At 38.5% G+C, this 17,874-nt stretch overlaps 1 protein-coding gene across 3 annotated transcripts in view; it reads right to left on the bottom strand.

The window, feature by feature from the left end:
* Nucleotides 1–11,213, bottom strand: part of LOC122794129 — a 594,614-nt gene extending 583,401 nt beyond the window's left edge. For all 3 annotated transcript variants that reach the window (XM_044062306.1, XM_044062307.1, XM_044062308.1), the window contains exon 1: nt 11,100–11,213. In XM_044062306.1, the coding sequence (XP_043918241.1) occupies nt 11,100–11,145 (46 nt within the window). In that variant the 5' untranslated portion in view covers nt 11,146–11,213. The remainder of the gene's footprint in view (nt 1–11,099) is intronic.
* Between the last annotated feature and the right edge of the window lie 6,661 nt (nt 11,214–17,874).

The following is a 17,874-nucleotide window of genomic DNA, read 5'->3' as shown; positions in this document are numbered from 1 at the left end:
TAACTGACTCTCCGGCTGACACAGACATTCTCCAAAAGGGTCTCACTAAGACAGATACCTGGTGTCAAAACCATGGTCTCAAGCTAAATGCCAAAAAGTGCATAGTCATCCCCTTTGGAAAAAACAAAGTACCCACAAACTACCACATAGGTGCTAGCCCCCTAAATACGGAAGACGTAATAAGGGATCTGGGGACCCAAGTAGATAGTAACCTCTTCTTTGATAATCACATTGCCAAAGTGGTTAGAAAATCCTTCTATGTGGCCCACCTAATCACAAAAGGGTTTGCATCCAGATCGAAAGAGGTCATTGGGCCCCTCTACGCATCACTCATCAGACCCATCATAGAGTACAATGCCCCATTTTAATTCCTCAGTCCACTATCCCAGCCTATCTCAACTGTCATTTCTTTGTCTTCCCCACTTTCTGGTCTATTCCTATAAATTGTGTAATGCTCTGCACAGTCAAATTCACACATGCCATCACACTAAATTATCACAAACTTCTCCCAATGTAGCATATAACCTGCTCCCAAAATAGATACTAATGTTCCAGAGGGATTTACATTATTTCCTCATCTCTAAAAAATATTTCTCTGAGCCTTATCAATCCCTTCATAACCAAATGAGACAATGTTTTCACCCATTTTGCCCTCTCCTTACTTTTAACCCAAACATAAAGTGATCCATCATTTATAAAGGACAAACACCCTCAGCCTCTCCTTTGCCAGTATATTCCACAATGCAAATATATCAAACTAGATATAGTTTATAGCAGCATAGACTGGACATGTTGGAGAGACAGATATGTTTCTCAGAGAATTCTCATTCTCTAGAAAAGGCTCCCCATCCATGTGATGCAGAGTTCCTCCCTATCCATATTTAATCACAGCTTGGACCAATGGATGGATAATCAGAAATTCAACCCTTGTCTGGAGCCTATGCCTCTGATGGACAGAGGCAGTCGGTAAATCACCCCTATATAAATCAAACTTGTGGGTCATATTTGGGTTGCATGGCTATGCTTATAAGGGCCCTAGTGGTTGTTAGCCTAGTATACATCTGTGAACATATGAACGTATAATACTTTCTTATTGATGGCCTCTGTCCATAAGGTATATGGGGACCAGACCAGGGGTGAACATGCAATTTGCCATCTAGTGATCAAGACTTCTTTCGAATAGGGTCAGGGATGAACTCTGCTTCACACAGATGGGGAACTTATTCCACAGCACAGGGATCCTTTGAGTCACATATTGGTTTCTCGGCACATTTTGTTTATGTCGCAGGCAAAGTTCAGATCTTGGATCTAGTCTTTCTTGTGCTGTTTGTTTTCTGGATGTGCAAGAAATCCATCAGAGCTGGATGTGATGATGCCTTATATGCTAGGCATAGACTGTCTGTCAGTAACCTGTAGTTCAGAGATAGGACCTTAAGGTGATCTGTGTAGAACAGGGAATTCATATCCTGGATTCTCCTGGTGACAAACTTTTGAGGGTGTTCAAATTGTTGCAAGTGCCTGGTTAGGTACATACCAAAGGGTGCTGTACTCAATGATGGGTCTAATAAGGCCTGAGTAGAAGGGCACTATAACTTCTATGGACTTGGATACCATACCTTTGCTTATGAGTTGGGTGACTTAGAATGATTTTCTTACTATCCTGGCTTCATGTTGGTCAAAGGCCAGATTACTGTCTACATATGTTCCTAGATCCCCAACTATCAGGTCAAATCTAAGGGCTATTTTATTGATGTACTAGTTAGTTTGGGTGGATGATTTCCCAAAAGGCATTATAATGCATTTCTTCACAATGAGTTTTAATCAGTGGCTTTGGCATCATTTATTTGTGTTAGACCATCTTGTAGGATATTAGTGTTATGGGGGAATTTATGATAGCTCCCAATTAATAGTCATCTGAAACTTGGTGAGCCAGAGTCCTTTGACATTAGCCATGCTTTCCAAGAAGTAGATGCCAAACAGGAGTGGACCCAACACGGAGCCCTGGAGTACTCCTCTGGTGATCTGTCTCTTGGTGGAGGTGTTGTAACCAATCCTGACTTCCTGGGTCCTAACTGTGATCCAGCCAGCAGTTCAGTGAGTTATGTAGAGATTTATGCCTAGTTCTGAGAACTTGTCAACAATTCCTGAGTTGGGTATTGTATTGAATGGCATAGCCAGGTCAAGATAGGAGGTATGCACTATTTTCCCCTCATCCATAGTCTTGGTGGCCCTCTCAAAAAGTCTACCAAATTGAGAAGACAAGACTTTCCTTTAACAAACCAAACTGGGATGGGTCCAGTGTCTGTAGGTTGCCAATGTCCTTATTTATTGTTTCCATAATAATTTGTTCAATGGCTTTACATATTAGACTTGTCAGACTGACAGGTCTGTAGTTCCCAAGGTCGGTTGATCGTCCATATTTATGAAGAGGGATAACTGTTAGATTAGGGACTTCCATTTAAAAGTAGTTATTAGGCATTAGACAGACTAAAAAAGGTAAAATAGGCCTGGAAATACAGTGGTAAAATTGTGTTTCATTTATGCGTACATTTTAGAAAAGACAGCTAAGCAGAAAGGAAGGAATAACCTTGCTGGTCAAGCATGAGAGATAACAGTTCCCAAGGGAAGGCTACAGGCTGTTTTTTTTCTGTTCCTTTAGCTACAGAATGTTCCTTTGTCAAGGGAAAAAATGTACATAGCAATGGAATGCTAGATAAATGCTAGATAAAAAGGCACATGCGAGACCAGGCTTGGAAACCAAGGTAACCAAGGCTAAAGAGGCATGTAAAACATTACAGGGTTTTGGTATTATTAAAATATAGAAACCAAAATCAAAAGTGTAAAAACTGATAAAACTTAAAATGAGCAGTCCAGTCCTCTATTCAGTATAAAAAGTTTAACATGACAATAAGCACGTTCATCTTGAAGCACAAGACTTCATCAGATGCCCTCTTGTAAAATCACATTCCTTATATAGTCATATCAATAAAAACACCAATTTACTAATAAAGAAATTGAATAATTAAATAATTAACTAATTAACTTAAACCCATACACACACTTATTTATATGTTAAAATCAATGATACTCAGTCCTTCTATACCTAAAGGGCTTTAACCATTAAAACAGGTTTGACTGTAATATAATCATTTAAACCAGGGAAAACATTAGATTTCAACCTTAACTGCCACTTCAATTCTTTGTTTAATATCATGTTTTTCAAATCACCCCTTCTGGGGTTGTACCTAATCACCTCTAAAATCCTGAATTTAAAACAAACAAAATTCTTGCAAGTTACTGAATGTTTAAACAATGCACTCGTTTCTTTTTTCATTTTAATGTCATGGAGGTGTTCATACATTCTGTCTTTAAAAGCCCTTTCTGTCTCTCTGATATAGAATGCTGAACAACCTCCACATACTGCCAGGTATATTAACATTTTAGTATTGCAGTTCCCCTTACAAAAAATACTTTACTACCCAATCCATTTTGAAGGATAAGGAAATCATCCTTAATAACATATGGACACTGTTTACACATTCCACAAGGGGTGGTTGCCTTTTTTACCCTGAAACTCTTCAAGCCAGAATATTCAAATTCTTGCTTGAATTTTTTTCCAGTTCTAAAAGAAAATATAGGGTCCTGTCCAGCCACCTCAAAAACTTCCTTATTCATTTTTAAAATACTCCAATGGGCCTTTATAATTTTCATAATAGGACTCCTCAATTGGTTGAATTTCATTACACATGCCTTCTGATAATTCCTATCTTTTCCTTTATTTTTTTAATTTGTCTAGGCCTACACCCAAAAGAGGCTTAAACTTTGTACCCCAGCCTTTATATACTTCGTCCAAAATACCAAGGATGTCTTTCTCAGGGTACCCTCTTAATAAGAACATTTTCTTTAGTTTTACCAGTTCATCTTTTAGATCTTCCTTTTCTGAGGTCATCCTTGCAATTCTAACTGCTTGTCCCTTAACCAAGTTCCTTTTTTGACTTAGGGGTGGTTACTAGAATAGTGCACATAGCTGTTGCATCAGGTGTCTTTTCTACACATTTTGGATTTTAAATCATTTGTAGTCTGTGAAATGGTTACATTCAAATAGTTTATACTATCCTTCCTCCAATGGTATGTAAACTTGAAGAAACTGGTGCAACTGTTAAGATATTCCATAAACATTTCTGCACTTTTCTCATCTCCCTCCCATAAAGCAAAAATATTGTCCAAAAATCACACGACTAGACATATATACTTGTAAAAGGAACATTTAAATACATATCGGTGTTCCCATCCTACCATCACTAGGTTGGTGTATGGGGGGGGGCACAAGCTGCCCCCATAGCCACTCCACTGATTTGCTGATAATATTCCCCCTTGAAAATGGATATAATTATCGTCAAGTACCACCTCCATTAATTCAGTAATCAGGTCAGTCTTATCAAATGGCAAAGTTGAAAACTTACATAAGGTGTCACAAAAGTACTGGTGTCCTTAATTTCTAGGGGTAACCATGAACAAATCATTAACATCAGTTGTTAAGAAACTAAGACCTTCTTTCCAAATGTCAGGTGTTAATTTACCTAAGAAGTCCAAAGAATCCTTAATTAAATGCTCGGCTTTAAATACAATTTCCTTGGTCCAGTAATCAATATAGATTGCCAGGGGGTAGGTTTTGGAACCTCTTGCCAACACAATTGGTCTAACTGGTGGATCATTTAAACATTTGTACACCTTAGGAATTCCAAAGATGTTAGGAATTATGGGGTTACACTGTTTCAAAAAAAAATAACTTTGCCCATCAATCATCCCTTCCAGTAGGTGCTCTTCTAATAAAGAGTCTATCCTACCATAAGCTATTGTAATCTCGTTCCTGGAGACTGGAGAATATGTAACATTATCTAACAATATATTCATGATGGCATTCTTATATTCCTCAGCACCATATAAAACCACCACACCTTCATTGTCAGGTTTCATTATACATAAATTACTATAGTTTTTTTTAACACCTCCAACAGTGACTTTTCTTGGTTACTTATATTTGAAAATCTTTTCTTATTCTTGTTTTTACTGTATGTCTTATATATCTCTTCAGAAGCACATCTTTCAAACATTTGCAGGGTGGGGTGCAAGGGTGAGTTGTAAGTACTACTCTTCTATGGACCTCCTGTTGACATGTCATTGTTGTCAATTATGTCTTTAAAACATAAACCCAGGTTTAATTTCCTTAAATATAGTTTTAAATCAACAAGTACATTAGCAATGTCTCCACAGTTTGTTGGAACAAATTTAAATCCCTTTGAAAAAAATTGAAAAATAATCTTTATTGAGTGTAACAAGTGTGTAGTTGAAAATTTTAAATCCATTACCATCCATGCCTTCTTGTATAATTATTTCTTTTTCCTCCCCACTTTTGTTCACCCCAGATTTTCCTTGCTCAATGCATTCGCCTGATCCTGGCCCGAGTCTAAATTGTAGCAAGTTTTGTTGGCCAGCCTTTCTGACCTTCTCAATGTAAAAAAAACCTTTGTTGTGCTCAGAAAATGAATCTAACTCATCCAGGCCCCTACATATATCCGGACTAGTTGCTTCAGTCGGGTTTTCCACATTACTAACCTTGTCACCCCTTACACCCCTTCTTTTGTTATTTTTAAAAGGCCTTAAATAAACCTTTTTCTCTACATACTGTTTTTGATCCCTCACTAACTTTTTTTGCTTCCTGTAAAAAATGTTCACAGTTCTCCTATCTACTCTCTGTAACACTCTTTCATATAAGTTTTGATATTTGGGAAACAACAAATCATTGATTATATCCTGATTCAGTTTTTCTATCTGGTTTATTAAACCATCAACTGATGCTCCATTGTATTTCAACAGTTTTTCATCAAACCCAAACCACATTCATCAAAATAGTTATTAAAATTGTTGATTACATCTTCTTTGCATTGCAACCCAAATCGGTATTTATACATACATAGTCCCTGAGGGACTATTCCCAAGTTGAGACATACATTAAGATATCTATTATCAATTTCTAAACATTTTAGCTTAAAGAGTCTTTTTTCAAAAGTCAAAATCGTGTCCTTAAGTGTTGGTGAGTCATCCACACTGCCATTTTCAATTGTGTGTGTATCCAAATCCCCTCAGTCTTAAAATCAAACTTTTTTAAGTATGTCTTTAAAAAAGCTACCATCCGTAGCACTGTTACATTTTTTGCCCACTTGCGCAATTCTGTTGTGTTTTTTATAATTAAAGTCAACAGTACCTTTGTTGTTGGTCGCCGTAACTTTGTTGTTAAATACACTCCTTGTGTCACCTTGAAAGATTCCATCAGTCCGCTCAATACCCATGCCAACACCTTCATTTCCTAACCATTGGTTACAGTATGTCTTTCCTATTTCTTTAACCATTGAAGCTGCACAAGGGGAAGACATGGACAAAACATTAACAGCTGTCGCCGGAACAGGTGAAACCAAACCAGTGGCTCTGCCTTCACCTCCCACTTCCTTCTGGCTGAAAAGTTCTATGAGGCAAATTAATTAATCTTTTAGTACTGAGACGTCATCTCTCAACTGGTGAAATTCAGTCTGAGTGCATACACCACAGTCCAAACCAAGGAAATCACCCTCAAGCAAAGTAGACCTGCCTGAATTAATTTCCTCAGCCATTTTCTCAGCCATAATTCCAATTCCAGTCCACCGTGTTTCCGGACCACTCACGAACCAAACCAAGAAACCAAAATCAAAAGTGTAAAAACTGATAAAACTTAAAATGAGCAGTCCAGTTCTTGATGGAGTAAAAAAGATTAATCCACAGCAGGTTTCATCAAACACACAGCAATAAGCGCTTTCGTCTTGAAGCACAAGACTTCATCAGATGCCCTCTTGTAAAGTCACATTCCTTATATAGTCATATCAATAAAAACACCAATTACTAATAAACTAACTGAATAATTAATTATACTTATTTATATGTTAAAATCAATGATACTCAACCACTGTCATTTTTACATTGCTTAAAAAGGCCCTAAGGGGTTGATAAAGTTTAGCCAATACCTGAAAGCCCAGGGAGGACAGATGCAGACCATTCTTGGCAAAGCAACATAGTCTGTTAACCATGTCCTCCCATGCTGACACCAGAAACTAAGCCAATTATTAAAAGCAACCATTTTCTGTTCATACTGTAGCATCATCCTTGGTGAAGGAAGAATACTGCTCAATGCAAGGCACATACCTGTCTATGACACATATTCAGAGAGATCCTTAATGTCTTTATTCATATAGTCCAGTGAGGTACGTCTCGGGTCATTTACGCATCTATATACTATGATAGAGTCATATTGGCACCTGTGGTGCACTGACTTGAGTGTGTATATGATATTGCAGATCCTAGATACAGATAGACAAGTAACAGTTATCTTCTCCATATCCAGTCTGGTGAGAGGAGCATCTGTGTGTTGTACAATAGAATCCCATATGACAGGAATATTAGGTATGTGCTTTGTTCTTGGGAGATCATCACAGTCCTAGATCCCCTGGACAGAACACAACTATTATATAACAACAAAATAAGAACATACAACTGAACTGGTATTCTTCACTAAAATCAGATTGCTAAGCACCTCTAGTTTGTGAGCATCCTGGATAATATATATGAAATAATGAAACACAGCTTTATTTATACGCTAATCTGATAGTCTCTTCATAGCCTTGGGACTATTCGTGTTCTTTGACAGCAGACTTCTTATGACCACAGTATATTGACAGGAAATAGATTAAAGTGCCCCCACATTACCTTTACAAGTGACTCCACATTGCATTTTATTTTTTATTCACTTTTTAATACAGTCACTATGTTTACTTGTCTCCAGGTTAATGCTTCCAGCCATAGTTTTACTTGTTGTCCCAATCTGCATCTTTAGTAAGATATTCATTCGATTCACTGTTTATGAGTTAATATACTCCTATACCTCCACACAGCTCTACTTTTGTGTTTCTTGAACATTTGTGAGCACTTAGAAGCTGTGCTTTATTTTAGCATATATTTTGTAATTTCTGCTTTGTAATGAGAACACGCAACTAACTGTATCAGCTAGGAAAGCACACACTTTAACTGCTCTCTTTACCCCAACCACTAGTGCTTTCTAACCAATCAAAACTTTATCACATTAGAAAATACTTTAAAGTTGTAAGTCTTAAAAATGTTCATAGCCACACAGACTCAAATGAAAAAAAATATCTTCATCCTGTGTACTACTGGTTAACAGATTACCAAAAGCCTATGATTTTCACAAGTACTTCATCATAAATACAATGTAACTAAAGGCATATATACTATTAAAATGTGGCAGGCCAATCTATGTTTGATTTTTGAAGTTAAAGAAGGGCAAATTACACAATAATAAATTGCATTTATCCCATCACCTGTTGCTCTAATCTTATACTCAATGGCACATTCATCACTGCTTGAAACATGTAACTAAATTCTCCACTGACTAAGTCCATTGGGTGTCAGCACAAAGAAACATAATATGATGCCAGACTATACAGAAAGGAGAAAGACCAAAAGGACAGAACAAAGTGAAAAACATGTCTGAGTATCAAGCTGGTCATCCACATGCTCAGTTCTCATAGCAAATGTAAAAAAATAAATAAATAAAAATGCAAGTTTATGTATTGTGGGCTCCCTTTTGAAGTGTTGGGTCTTGAAATGCCGAGTACCAAAATGATGAAAAAATAGACTAAAAATACAGAAGAGTAAACACTGAACATTGTTTTTCTCCTTTAAACTTGTTTTTTTTTTTTTTTTTTTTTTTACGGGGGGAAAGTTTCCTGCACCCCCTGAATGTATGTTTAATAACTTTGAGATTACCATGCCTCAAAGACAGAAGACTATTCTGAGAAATTACAATCTCTGACTTAGTATATGTAAGTCTGAACTTTTGCTCATTTGTTCTCCATATTCTGGGAGTCAGCATTGTGAGTTTTGGAAATTTAAACAGTTATAGTAATGTTTTAGCACCATCCCCTCTGGCAACGAGACTGGTACATTTTGTTCGTGATCATAGCAACTTCACTGATCAAGCACTAAGTGACAGAGATAAAAGCAGTAAATCAGCAAAATATTGCATTAAAGCAACTGGTGATCCACTATCAGCTTATATGCAAATTCAAAAAAAGTGTAATAATCCATGCTGATATCAAAACAACTTATTACAGGTCTTCTGTTAAAAGGAACACGTTTTATGCTATTTATTATGTAAAACAATACTCATACTGTCTTCTGTAGGATGTTTTGCTTTTTAACTCATCAATACATAAACTAAACTCCTCAAGGTTTGCTGTAGAGGTTATTCATGATCAGATCTTAACTGATGTAATAACACCCATATTATACACACTAAATATGTAGTATTCAAAGACATATAGCCAAGATAAATTAATTGTGCATTGGTTCATAGAGAATGCCACAGTGGAATAAAGAGCTATTAAACATAATGCTAGAGCACCTCAGCTCTGTTAATGGGTGGGTGCGCTATGCTCTAACACTTCTTATATATACAGACACACCCACACACATATATATATATATTTATAACACACATATATTTATGTGTGTGTGTGTGTGTGTGTGTGTGTGTGTGTGTGTGTGTGTGTGTGTGTGTGTGTGTGTGTGTGTAAAACAACTCAAAGACGTCATGTTAAACATAGCTGGGGGTAGGGAGAATTTGGCATATCTGTCTACCCAAAGTAAGTAAATTTACTTAGTATTTTTCAAACCCAGAATTTTTTAACATTATTGACTTTGATAAATCCTCATTTCTGTCTGCAAGATTCAACAAACTAATCCATCAATAGATAATATTAATACAACAGATCAATCACTACATTATTTTCAATGTAATATAATAGCAGATATCAGTCTTGCTGAATGCTACACCACAGCAAAGCATTGTGTGCATGCTCTCTGCTATGTTAACTATTTGAATAGCTATGCAAAAATACATCTATTAAGACTAAAACAAAAATATCACTTGCTGAGTACCAAGTCTGGTTCATCTTTTTTTCCACACTGATAAAAACATAAATACTGTTAACATTAATAAAAATGTGCCAGCAGAAAACAGATACCCTCACAATTATAGATTCATCTTAAATTAAGAAGCACATGGCTTATTAGCATTCTTGACACCATTATATATATAGCTGTTATTTTGTACCAGCTATAATGCTTACATTACAATGCTATTTTAAGATGCATACATGGTTCATTATCAGTCTTCCTTATGTTAAGTTCAAACTAAGCATTTAAATAAAAAAGTCACAAAACAATTTCTAACACTTCTACTAACATAATAAAAAACAACATTGCTGCAAAGAGATACACTACTTAGCAGAGCCTTAACATTCAGACATAAATGGAAAGAGGACATTTTACTCAGCTACATAAAGCTAATTCAGAAAGCAGAGATCCTTTAGGAAACAGACAATAACAAACACTTTAATATAAATGTAACAGAAAAATTGTGTCTAAAAAGAACCATGTTGCAATAGTCCTGCAGTGTTAGGGCACCAAACTAAGTTGCATTAACAAAGCATGGCTGTGTGGCTGTTTGGCAAGGCACCAGTGGATAAGAAACTTTACATGTGCCTCATGGTTCACCTTGTTAGGCAATGTTTATATTACTCTGAATACACACAAAATCATTATCGCTTTACAATGACTGATAAGAAATATAGTAATGAAATCATTACAGAAACTATGTTGCACTTGTAAGAATATATGACTAAATTTGTTACATTTTATTGTGCCACATACTCTGGTTATAATTTCAGTTATACTGCAAAATCCATCTGTTATCGGTATAACTTTCTAGAATTTGTTGCAGTGTTAATTATATCAATCTAGTTAAACTGACATACAGAAAGATCATTTTACAGTTCTTAAGTCTTTTATCATGCTTTATTGTTATGACTTTTTAAGCCCTATACTGTTTTCTATTTGTGTCTAAGCTATACATGATTACCTTGGTAGCATAGTCATAACTATATTTTAATGGTAACTTTGCATACAAGTGAAATAAAGTCACAGTAACTCACCTATATATACAAGGAGAAGACAGAAAAGATGTGCTCTGAAATACATCCCTGTGTTAACAGTTACATGGGTAAAAACAAAATGTCACATGCAGATTTCAGAAAAAAAGTATTGTGTGTGAATGTGTGTTACTTTCTGTGAAAAGCTTTGAGATAGCTTTTATCATTCACCACCCACCAGCATCCTTTTTAAACCACAAAGCTCTTTTAATTTCTCCCTTATATGTTAACCAACAACTAATGAATTTAAATTGGTAATGTCACAAGTCACAAGCTATTATTCCACCTTTAAAACCCTGTAATCTTATACTCTTTACTACAACTTACACAATAAAATATTGTCATCAATTTATTGTACTGAATAGTAGAGAGCAACAGTTTCCATTTATCAGTAAACCACAACATAGTTTCACTTCAGATATGAACACATATGTAGCTTTTGTTCACAGACACCAAAGTAGAGATTCATTACAGATATCTAACATAAAACATTAGCAAGCTGTGGCACATCATCAGACTGCTCATTTTGGTAAAGTTCTTAAGCTGCTGTCTGTAGAACAATGCACTTTCTATTCATTTCAAGAAAGAATTAGTCTAGCACTTAATTGTCATATCACAGGTAAGAGATTGCCACAGTTTAGCATGTGCATTTATCTGGACACAGTAGAGTCCTTGGGCAATGTATTGTGGTTATGTGTTCCTTGGTGGTGTATGTGCTAAGAGGACATGAATACATTTATGCAGGTCAAACTGTGTCATAAATGGATCTGCTTTCATTCACTGAAAACACATTTCACTGAATTTCAATTCAACCACACCAAATCGCTGAAAGCTCAAATCACTGAAAACTCATTTAACCAAATCACATTTCACTGAATGCAGAGTATTGTCAGGCAAGTAAAATGTATATGCCCTTTCCCCCACTGTATTGTTATCTTGGAGTTAGTATATATAGTTGGGGGGTGGGGTATAGCCCCCACACCTAGTTTGCTTTTATATTTATGAATTTCATTTCACCGAAAGCTAACAATAAACAATGTGGGGGGATGTGCCTGTCACACACACACCCCTAACTATATATACTAAATCCAGGATCACACTACAGTGGGGAAAAGGGCATATACATTTTACTTGCCTAACAGTACTCTGCATTCAGTGAAATGTAATTTGGTGAAATGAGTTTTCAGTGATTTGAGCTTTCAGCGATTTGGTGTGGGGGAATTGAATTCAGTGAAATGTGTTTTCAGTGAATGAAAGTAAACCCATCGTAAATACACCCACGCTTTTATATACAAGCATATATACATAGACAGAAAGAAAGAGAAATACATTATATATGCTTATATCCATGCAGACAATAGAGAAATAGGCAGTATGACTGCACACTGATCAACAGCTTAATTTCAGTTCTAGCAGTGCAAAAAAATAAACTGAGAAATAAGAGCAAATGATATTGTCAGCTTAAGTAAAACTCAATTACTGGCTAGTAAGTACACTGGGATGCCAGAAAAGAAGAAATTTAGAGAAACTGAAAGAAAATCAACCAGAAAAGGTGAAGAGAAAGCACTGGCTGGGAAGAATCCTGCAGCTGTTCAGCAAAAACAGTTCAAGCTTCAGCGTTGGTACAACAGATCCATAGGAGGTTATAGGAGGTTACTAGACTAATGGCCCTAGAGCCTTTACAAGCCTAGCAATGTTAATCCCAAGTATCCCCATTTGGTCTTTTTTGGGTAGCCTGCAGAACGAATTTATGAGCAGAGCAGGTCTGTGATCAACACCAGCGGCCCCTGTCCATGAGGACATGGGTGCTGCCCCAGGGGGCAAATTTGAGGTTTCCCATCCAATTATCTGGGTTGCATTTGAATAGGATCAGTGAGGAGCTCTGTTTTACATGAATAGGGAGTCTATTCCATAGAAATTGCAGTCTCTGGGAGACAGATCTGTCTCTCCAGCATGATCTGTTAATGTCACAAGCTAGGTTGAGATCTCTAGAATGAGTGATTCTTGAGCCATTTGACTTGTGGATATAGGTTCATAGGTTCATAGGTTCATACTAGGCTATCTGCCCTAGGGCATTTATAAGCCTAGCCAGAGTGTGTGTGGCTTTTACCACCCCTTAGGATGAGAATACTATACCCATTAGTTTGCTGTGCCTCTGTCCAGCAGTGACACAGAGATGATTCCCGGGGTAAACCTACGATCTCCCATCCACTCGTCAAGATTTCTCTTGAACAGAGTCAGTGAGGGGCTCTGCCTCACATGGACTGGGATTCTGTTCCATAGTGTAGGGAGTCTCTGGCTGATGAATCTGTCCCTCCAGCATGTCCTATTTATATCCGTGTTGAGGTTTAAGTCTCTTGCTCTCATGGCTCTGGTGGATTTGGATTTTTTGAGGTGGAGCATGTCCATTAATTCGGTTTGGACATGGCCTTGTATGTCAGGCACAGATCACCTCTGAGCAGACAGTATGCGACTGAATAGAGCTGGAGTTTCTTCAGTCGGGCAGCGTATGACATATGTTTGAGCCCCTTTATCCTTTTGGTGAGGAACTTTTGGGATCTTTCCAACTGCTGCAGGTGTCGGGTAAGGTACATTCCGAATGGGGCGTTGTACTCAATCATTGGTCTGATAAGTGAAGAGTACAGGGGTACAATGACCTCTCCTGATCTGGATGTGAATCTCTTCATGATCAGGTGGGCAATGTAGAAGGTCTTCCTAACCACTTTGGCAATGTGAGTGTTAAAAGAGAGGTTACTGTCAACTTGGGTCCCCAGGTCCCTGATAACGTCTTCCGTGTTTAATGGATTACCACCTATGTGGTAATTAGGGGTTACCTTGTTTTTCCCAAAGGGTATGACTATACATTTTTTGGCATTTAGCTTAAGGCCATGACTCTGGCACCAGTTATCCATTTCTATGAGACCTCTCTGGAGGATGTCTGTGTCTGATGGAGTGTCAATTATGGTGCCCAGTTTGCAGTCATCTGCAAATTTTGTCAGCCACAATCCCCCCATGTTTGCCTGCACTTCAGAAAAATAAATCCCGAACAAGAGGGGGCCCAGGACTGAGCCCTGTGGGACACCGCTCGTGACCGGCTTAGAGTCTGACATGGCACCAGCAACTCTAACCCTGTGGGTTCTGTCCTTGAGCCAGTTTGCAACCCATCTTGTGACATATAGGTTTACATCTAAGCTGGTGAGCTTTTCTATGATGCCCGAGTGGGGTATTGTGTCAAACGCTTTTGCTAGGTCAAGGTAGGCTGTGTGAACTGCCTTACCCTCATCAATTGCCTTAGTGACTGTTTCGAAAAAGTCGACCAAGTTCAAGAGGCAGGATCTGCCCTTGACAAAGCCAAATTGGGTAGGATCCAGTGTCTGTAGGTCCCCAGTGTCTTTATTTATGAGTTCCATTATGATCCTCTCCATAGCTTTGCAGACAAGGCTCGTCAAGCTTATGGGGCGGTAATTTCCAGGGTCCGTAGAAGCACTTCCTTTGTGGAGTTGGACCACAGTTGCCGTACGCCATTCTTTGGGTACATATCCTGTAGTAAGGCTAAGATTAAACAGCAGCCTTATGTGTGGGTTTAGTTCCTCATTGAGTTCGTGTAGCACACAGCCGGGGACACCGTCCGGTCCTATTGATGCTGTGTTTTTTTGCTTTAGAGAGAGCAGCTCTCACCTGGGCATCTGAGATGTTTGGGAGGCTAGACTCTGGTGGGATAGATATTTCTCCTTTTGGGGGGGAGGGAGGGGAGAAATTTGCACTGAACCTGTCTGCCAGTATGTTGGCAATGTCTGTGGGTTCAGTGATTTTTGTATCATTTTGGACTAATTCTGAGCATATCTGGGAGTTTCCACCCAGGTTTCTAACATAGCTAAAGAAGGCCTTATGATTGTCTTTTGTGTCATTAGCGATTTTTCTCTCAAAGTTGGCCTTGGATGATTTTATGAGTGATGTGAAGCATTTCTGTCAAGGCAGGATGGAGATTGCCCTATAGGCCAGGCACAAGTCACCTCTCAGCAGCCCACAAGATACAAAGTAAAGTGAAAGGGCTTTCAGCCTGTCCATGTAGGTCATGGTTTAGAGTCCCTGTATTTTCCTAGTGAGAAACCTCTGAGGTCTCTCCAGCTGCTGCAGGTGTCTGGTGAGATACATGCAAAAGGGTGTATTATACTCTATTAGTGGTCTGATGAGAGTTGAATACAGTGGAGATGGTTACCAGTAATTTAGAGGAAAAAACAAAGAAAATATACTCAGAGGTGATTAAAATAAATGAAATATTGAATGAGTGTATCAACTCAAATGGCAAAGGGCTGGAAAAATACAAGAAGCTTTAACTAGCTATTCAAACAAACTAACAAAACTGCAAAAATCAGTAGAGTCTCAAATGAAGAAAAGGCTGGCTGAGTATGTAAGTTCTCAAGAAGAGCTGTTTCCAAAAATGGTAGTTACTAGACAAGGTGTACAGGGAAAACCTGAGATTTTCTACTGTCCCAGATAAGCCAGAAGGAAGAGACTATATTAATTTTATGAAAGCACAAATAAACGACTGGACTGTATTCCACATCATGTTCCAAACATGGCCATAAGAAAATAGCCAAGACATGTATTAGTAAAGATGTGATTATTATCAACAGAAAGACTGGATCCTGAAAAAACTATGACAAAAGAAAAAAAATATTAGAAACTGCAGACAGCAAAGCATTTGTGGGGCATGATTATTCACTGTATTCCAGGCAGAAGAGAAGCAAATTTATCCCAGCATTAAGGGAAGAGGTACAAGCTGCTGTATCCAGCTGTCTTTAGAATGTTTTTTTTTCCCTGGAGGATCAAAGACATTTTTGATGCAGAACAGGCTAAAGAGGAAATAAAAAAGTTTATCCAACAAAACATGAGCCAGCAAATAAAAGAGGACTCTGCTTCTCATTCTTCTGACTATGAAGCACATACAGAGACTTTGCCAGTGAAACCTTTTCCAATGTTCCAAAGGAAAATGCTTGAGAACCTGAAAAAGCACAGGAGTTGACTAGAAGAACCAGGAGTACCCTGGACTCAAACCAGAGTCTGGTGCTGGAAGATGGAGATAAACAGGAATAAGACTAGCAACACTGAGATTAGTGAATAAATGGTAGACTATAAAGTATCAATTGCATTTGTGAAACATGGCTTCAGCGTCCAGTCTGGTGGACCCCAGCCATAAACAAGCTCTACAACAAAAGGAGGAAGCTACTACAAGATAGAGCAAAATCCTTGAAAGGTAAGACACCTTTGATCATTATAAGTAAAAAACTAAGAGCTCTCATAAAATCATCAAAGGCAAATTTTGAGAGAAAAATCGCCAAGGACTCTAAAGACAATCATAAGGCCTTCTTTAGCTATGTTAGAAACCTAGGAGGAAACTCCCAGATATGCTCAGAATTAGTTCAAAATGATGTGAAAATTACTGAACCTACACACATTGCTAACATACTGGCTGACAGGTTCAGTGCAAACTTCTCCCCCCCCCCAAAAGGAGAGATATCTATTCCAGAGGATTGTAGCCCCCCCAAACATCTCCAACGCCCAGGTGAGAACTGCCCTCACTAAGGCAAAAAACACAGCATCCATGGGACCGGATGGTGTCCCCGGCTGTGTGCTTCATGAACTCAACGAGGAATTAAACCCACAGTTAGGACAGCTGTTTAATCTTAGCCTCACCTCAGGATACGTACCCAAGGAGTGGCACACGGCGACTGTGGTCACACTTCATAAGGGCGGTGCCTCCACAGACCCTGGAAATTACCGCCCCATTAGCTTGACAAGCCTTATCTGCAAAGCCATGGAGAGGATCATAATGGAACTCATAAATAAAGACATAGGAACTTGCAGACTTTGGATCCAACCCAGTTTGGCTTTGTCAAAGGCAGATCCTGCCTCTTAAACTTGGTTGACTTTTTTGAGACAGTCACCAAGGCCATTGATGAGGGAAAGGCAGTCCATACAGCCTACCTTGACCTGGCAAAGGCCTTCGACACAATACCCCACTCAGGTATCATCGAAAAACTCATCAGCTTGAATGTAAACCCATACATCACAAGATGGGTTGCAAACTGGCTAAGCGACAGAACCCACAGGGTCAGAGTTGCTGGAGCCATGTCAGACTCAAAGCCTGTCACAAGTGGTGTCCCACAGGGCTCAGTCCTGGGTCCACTCTTGTTCGGCATCTACTTTTCTGAAGTACAAGCAAACACAGGAGGGTTATGGCTGACAAAGTTTGCAGATGACTGCAAACTGGGCGCCATAGTCGAAAACACATCTGACACAGATATCCTCCAGAAGGGCCTCACAGAAACGGATAACTGGTGCCAGAGCCATGGCCTGAAGTTAAACGCCAAAAATGCATAGTCATACCCTTCGGGAAAAACAAGGTTACCCCTAGCTACCATATAGGTGACAATCCACTGAGCACAGAAAAAGTCATCAGGGATCTGGGGACCCAAGTTGACAGTAGTCTTTCGTTTGACACTCATGTTGCTAAAGTAGTTAGGAAAACCTTCTATATCGCCCACCTGATCATGAAGGGATTCACATCTAGATCAAGGGAGGTCATCGTCCCCTGTACTCATCACTCATTAGACCTATGATTGAGTACAATGCCCGTTCGAATGTATCTGACCAGACACCTGATGCAGCTTGAAAGGCCCCAAAAGTTCCTCACCAAAAGGATAAAGGGTCTCAAAAATATGTCTTATGCTGCCCGACTGAAAGAACTCCAGCTTTATTCAGTCTCATACCGCTT

The sequence above is a fragment of the Protopterus annectens genome, chromosome 2.part1 (assembly GCF_019279795.1).
Source record: "Protopterus annectens isolate FY-2018-M chromosome 2.part1, PAN1.0, whole genome shotgun sequence".
NCBI classification, from domain to species: domain Eukaryota; kingdom Metazoa; phylum Chordata; order Ceratodontiformes; family Protopteridae; genus Protopterus; species Protopterus annectens.
This window is presented reverse-complemented; position numbering and strand designations above follow the sequence as displayed.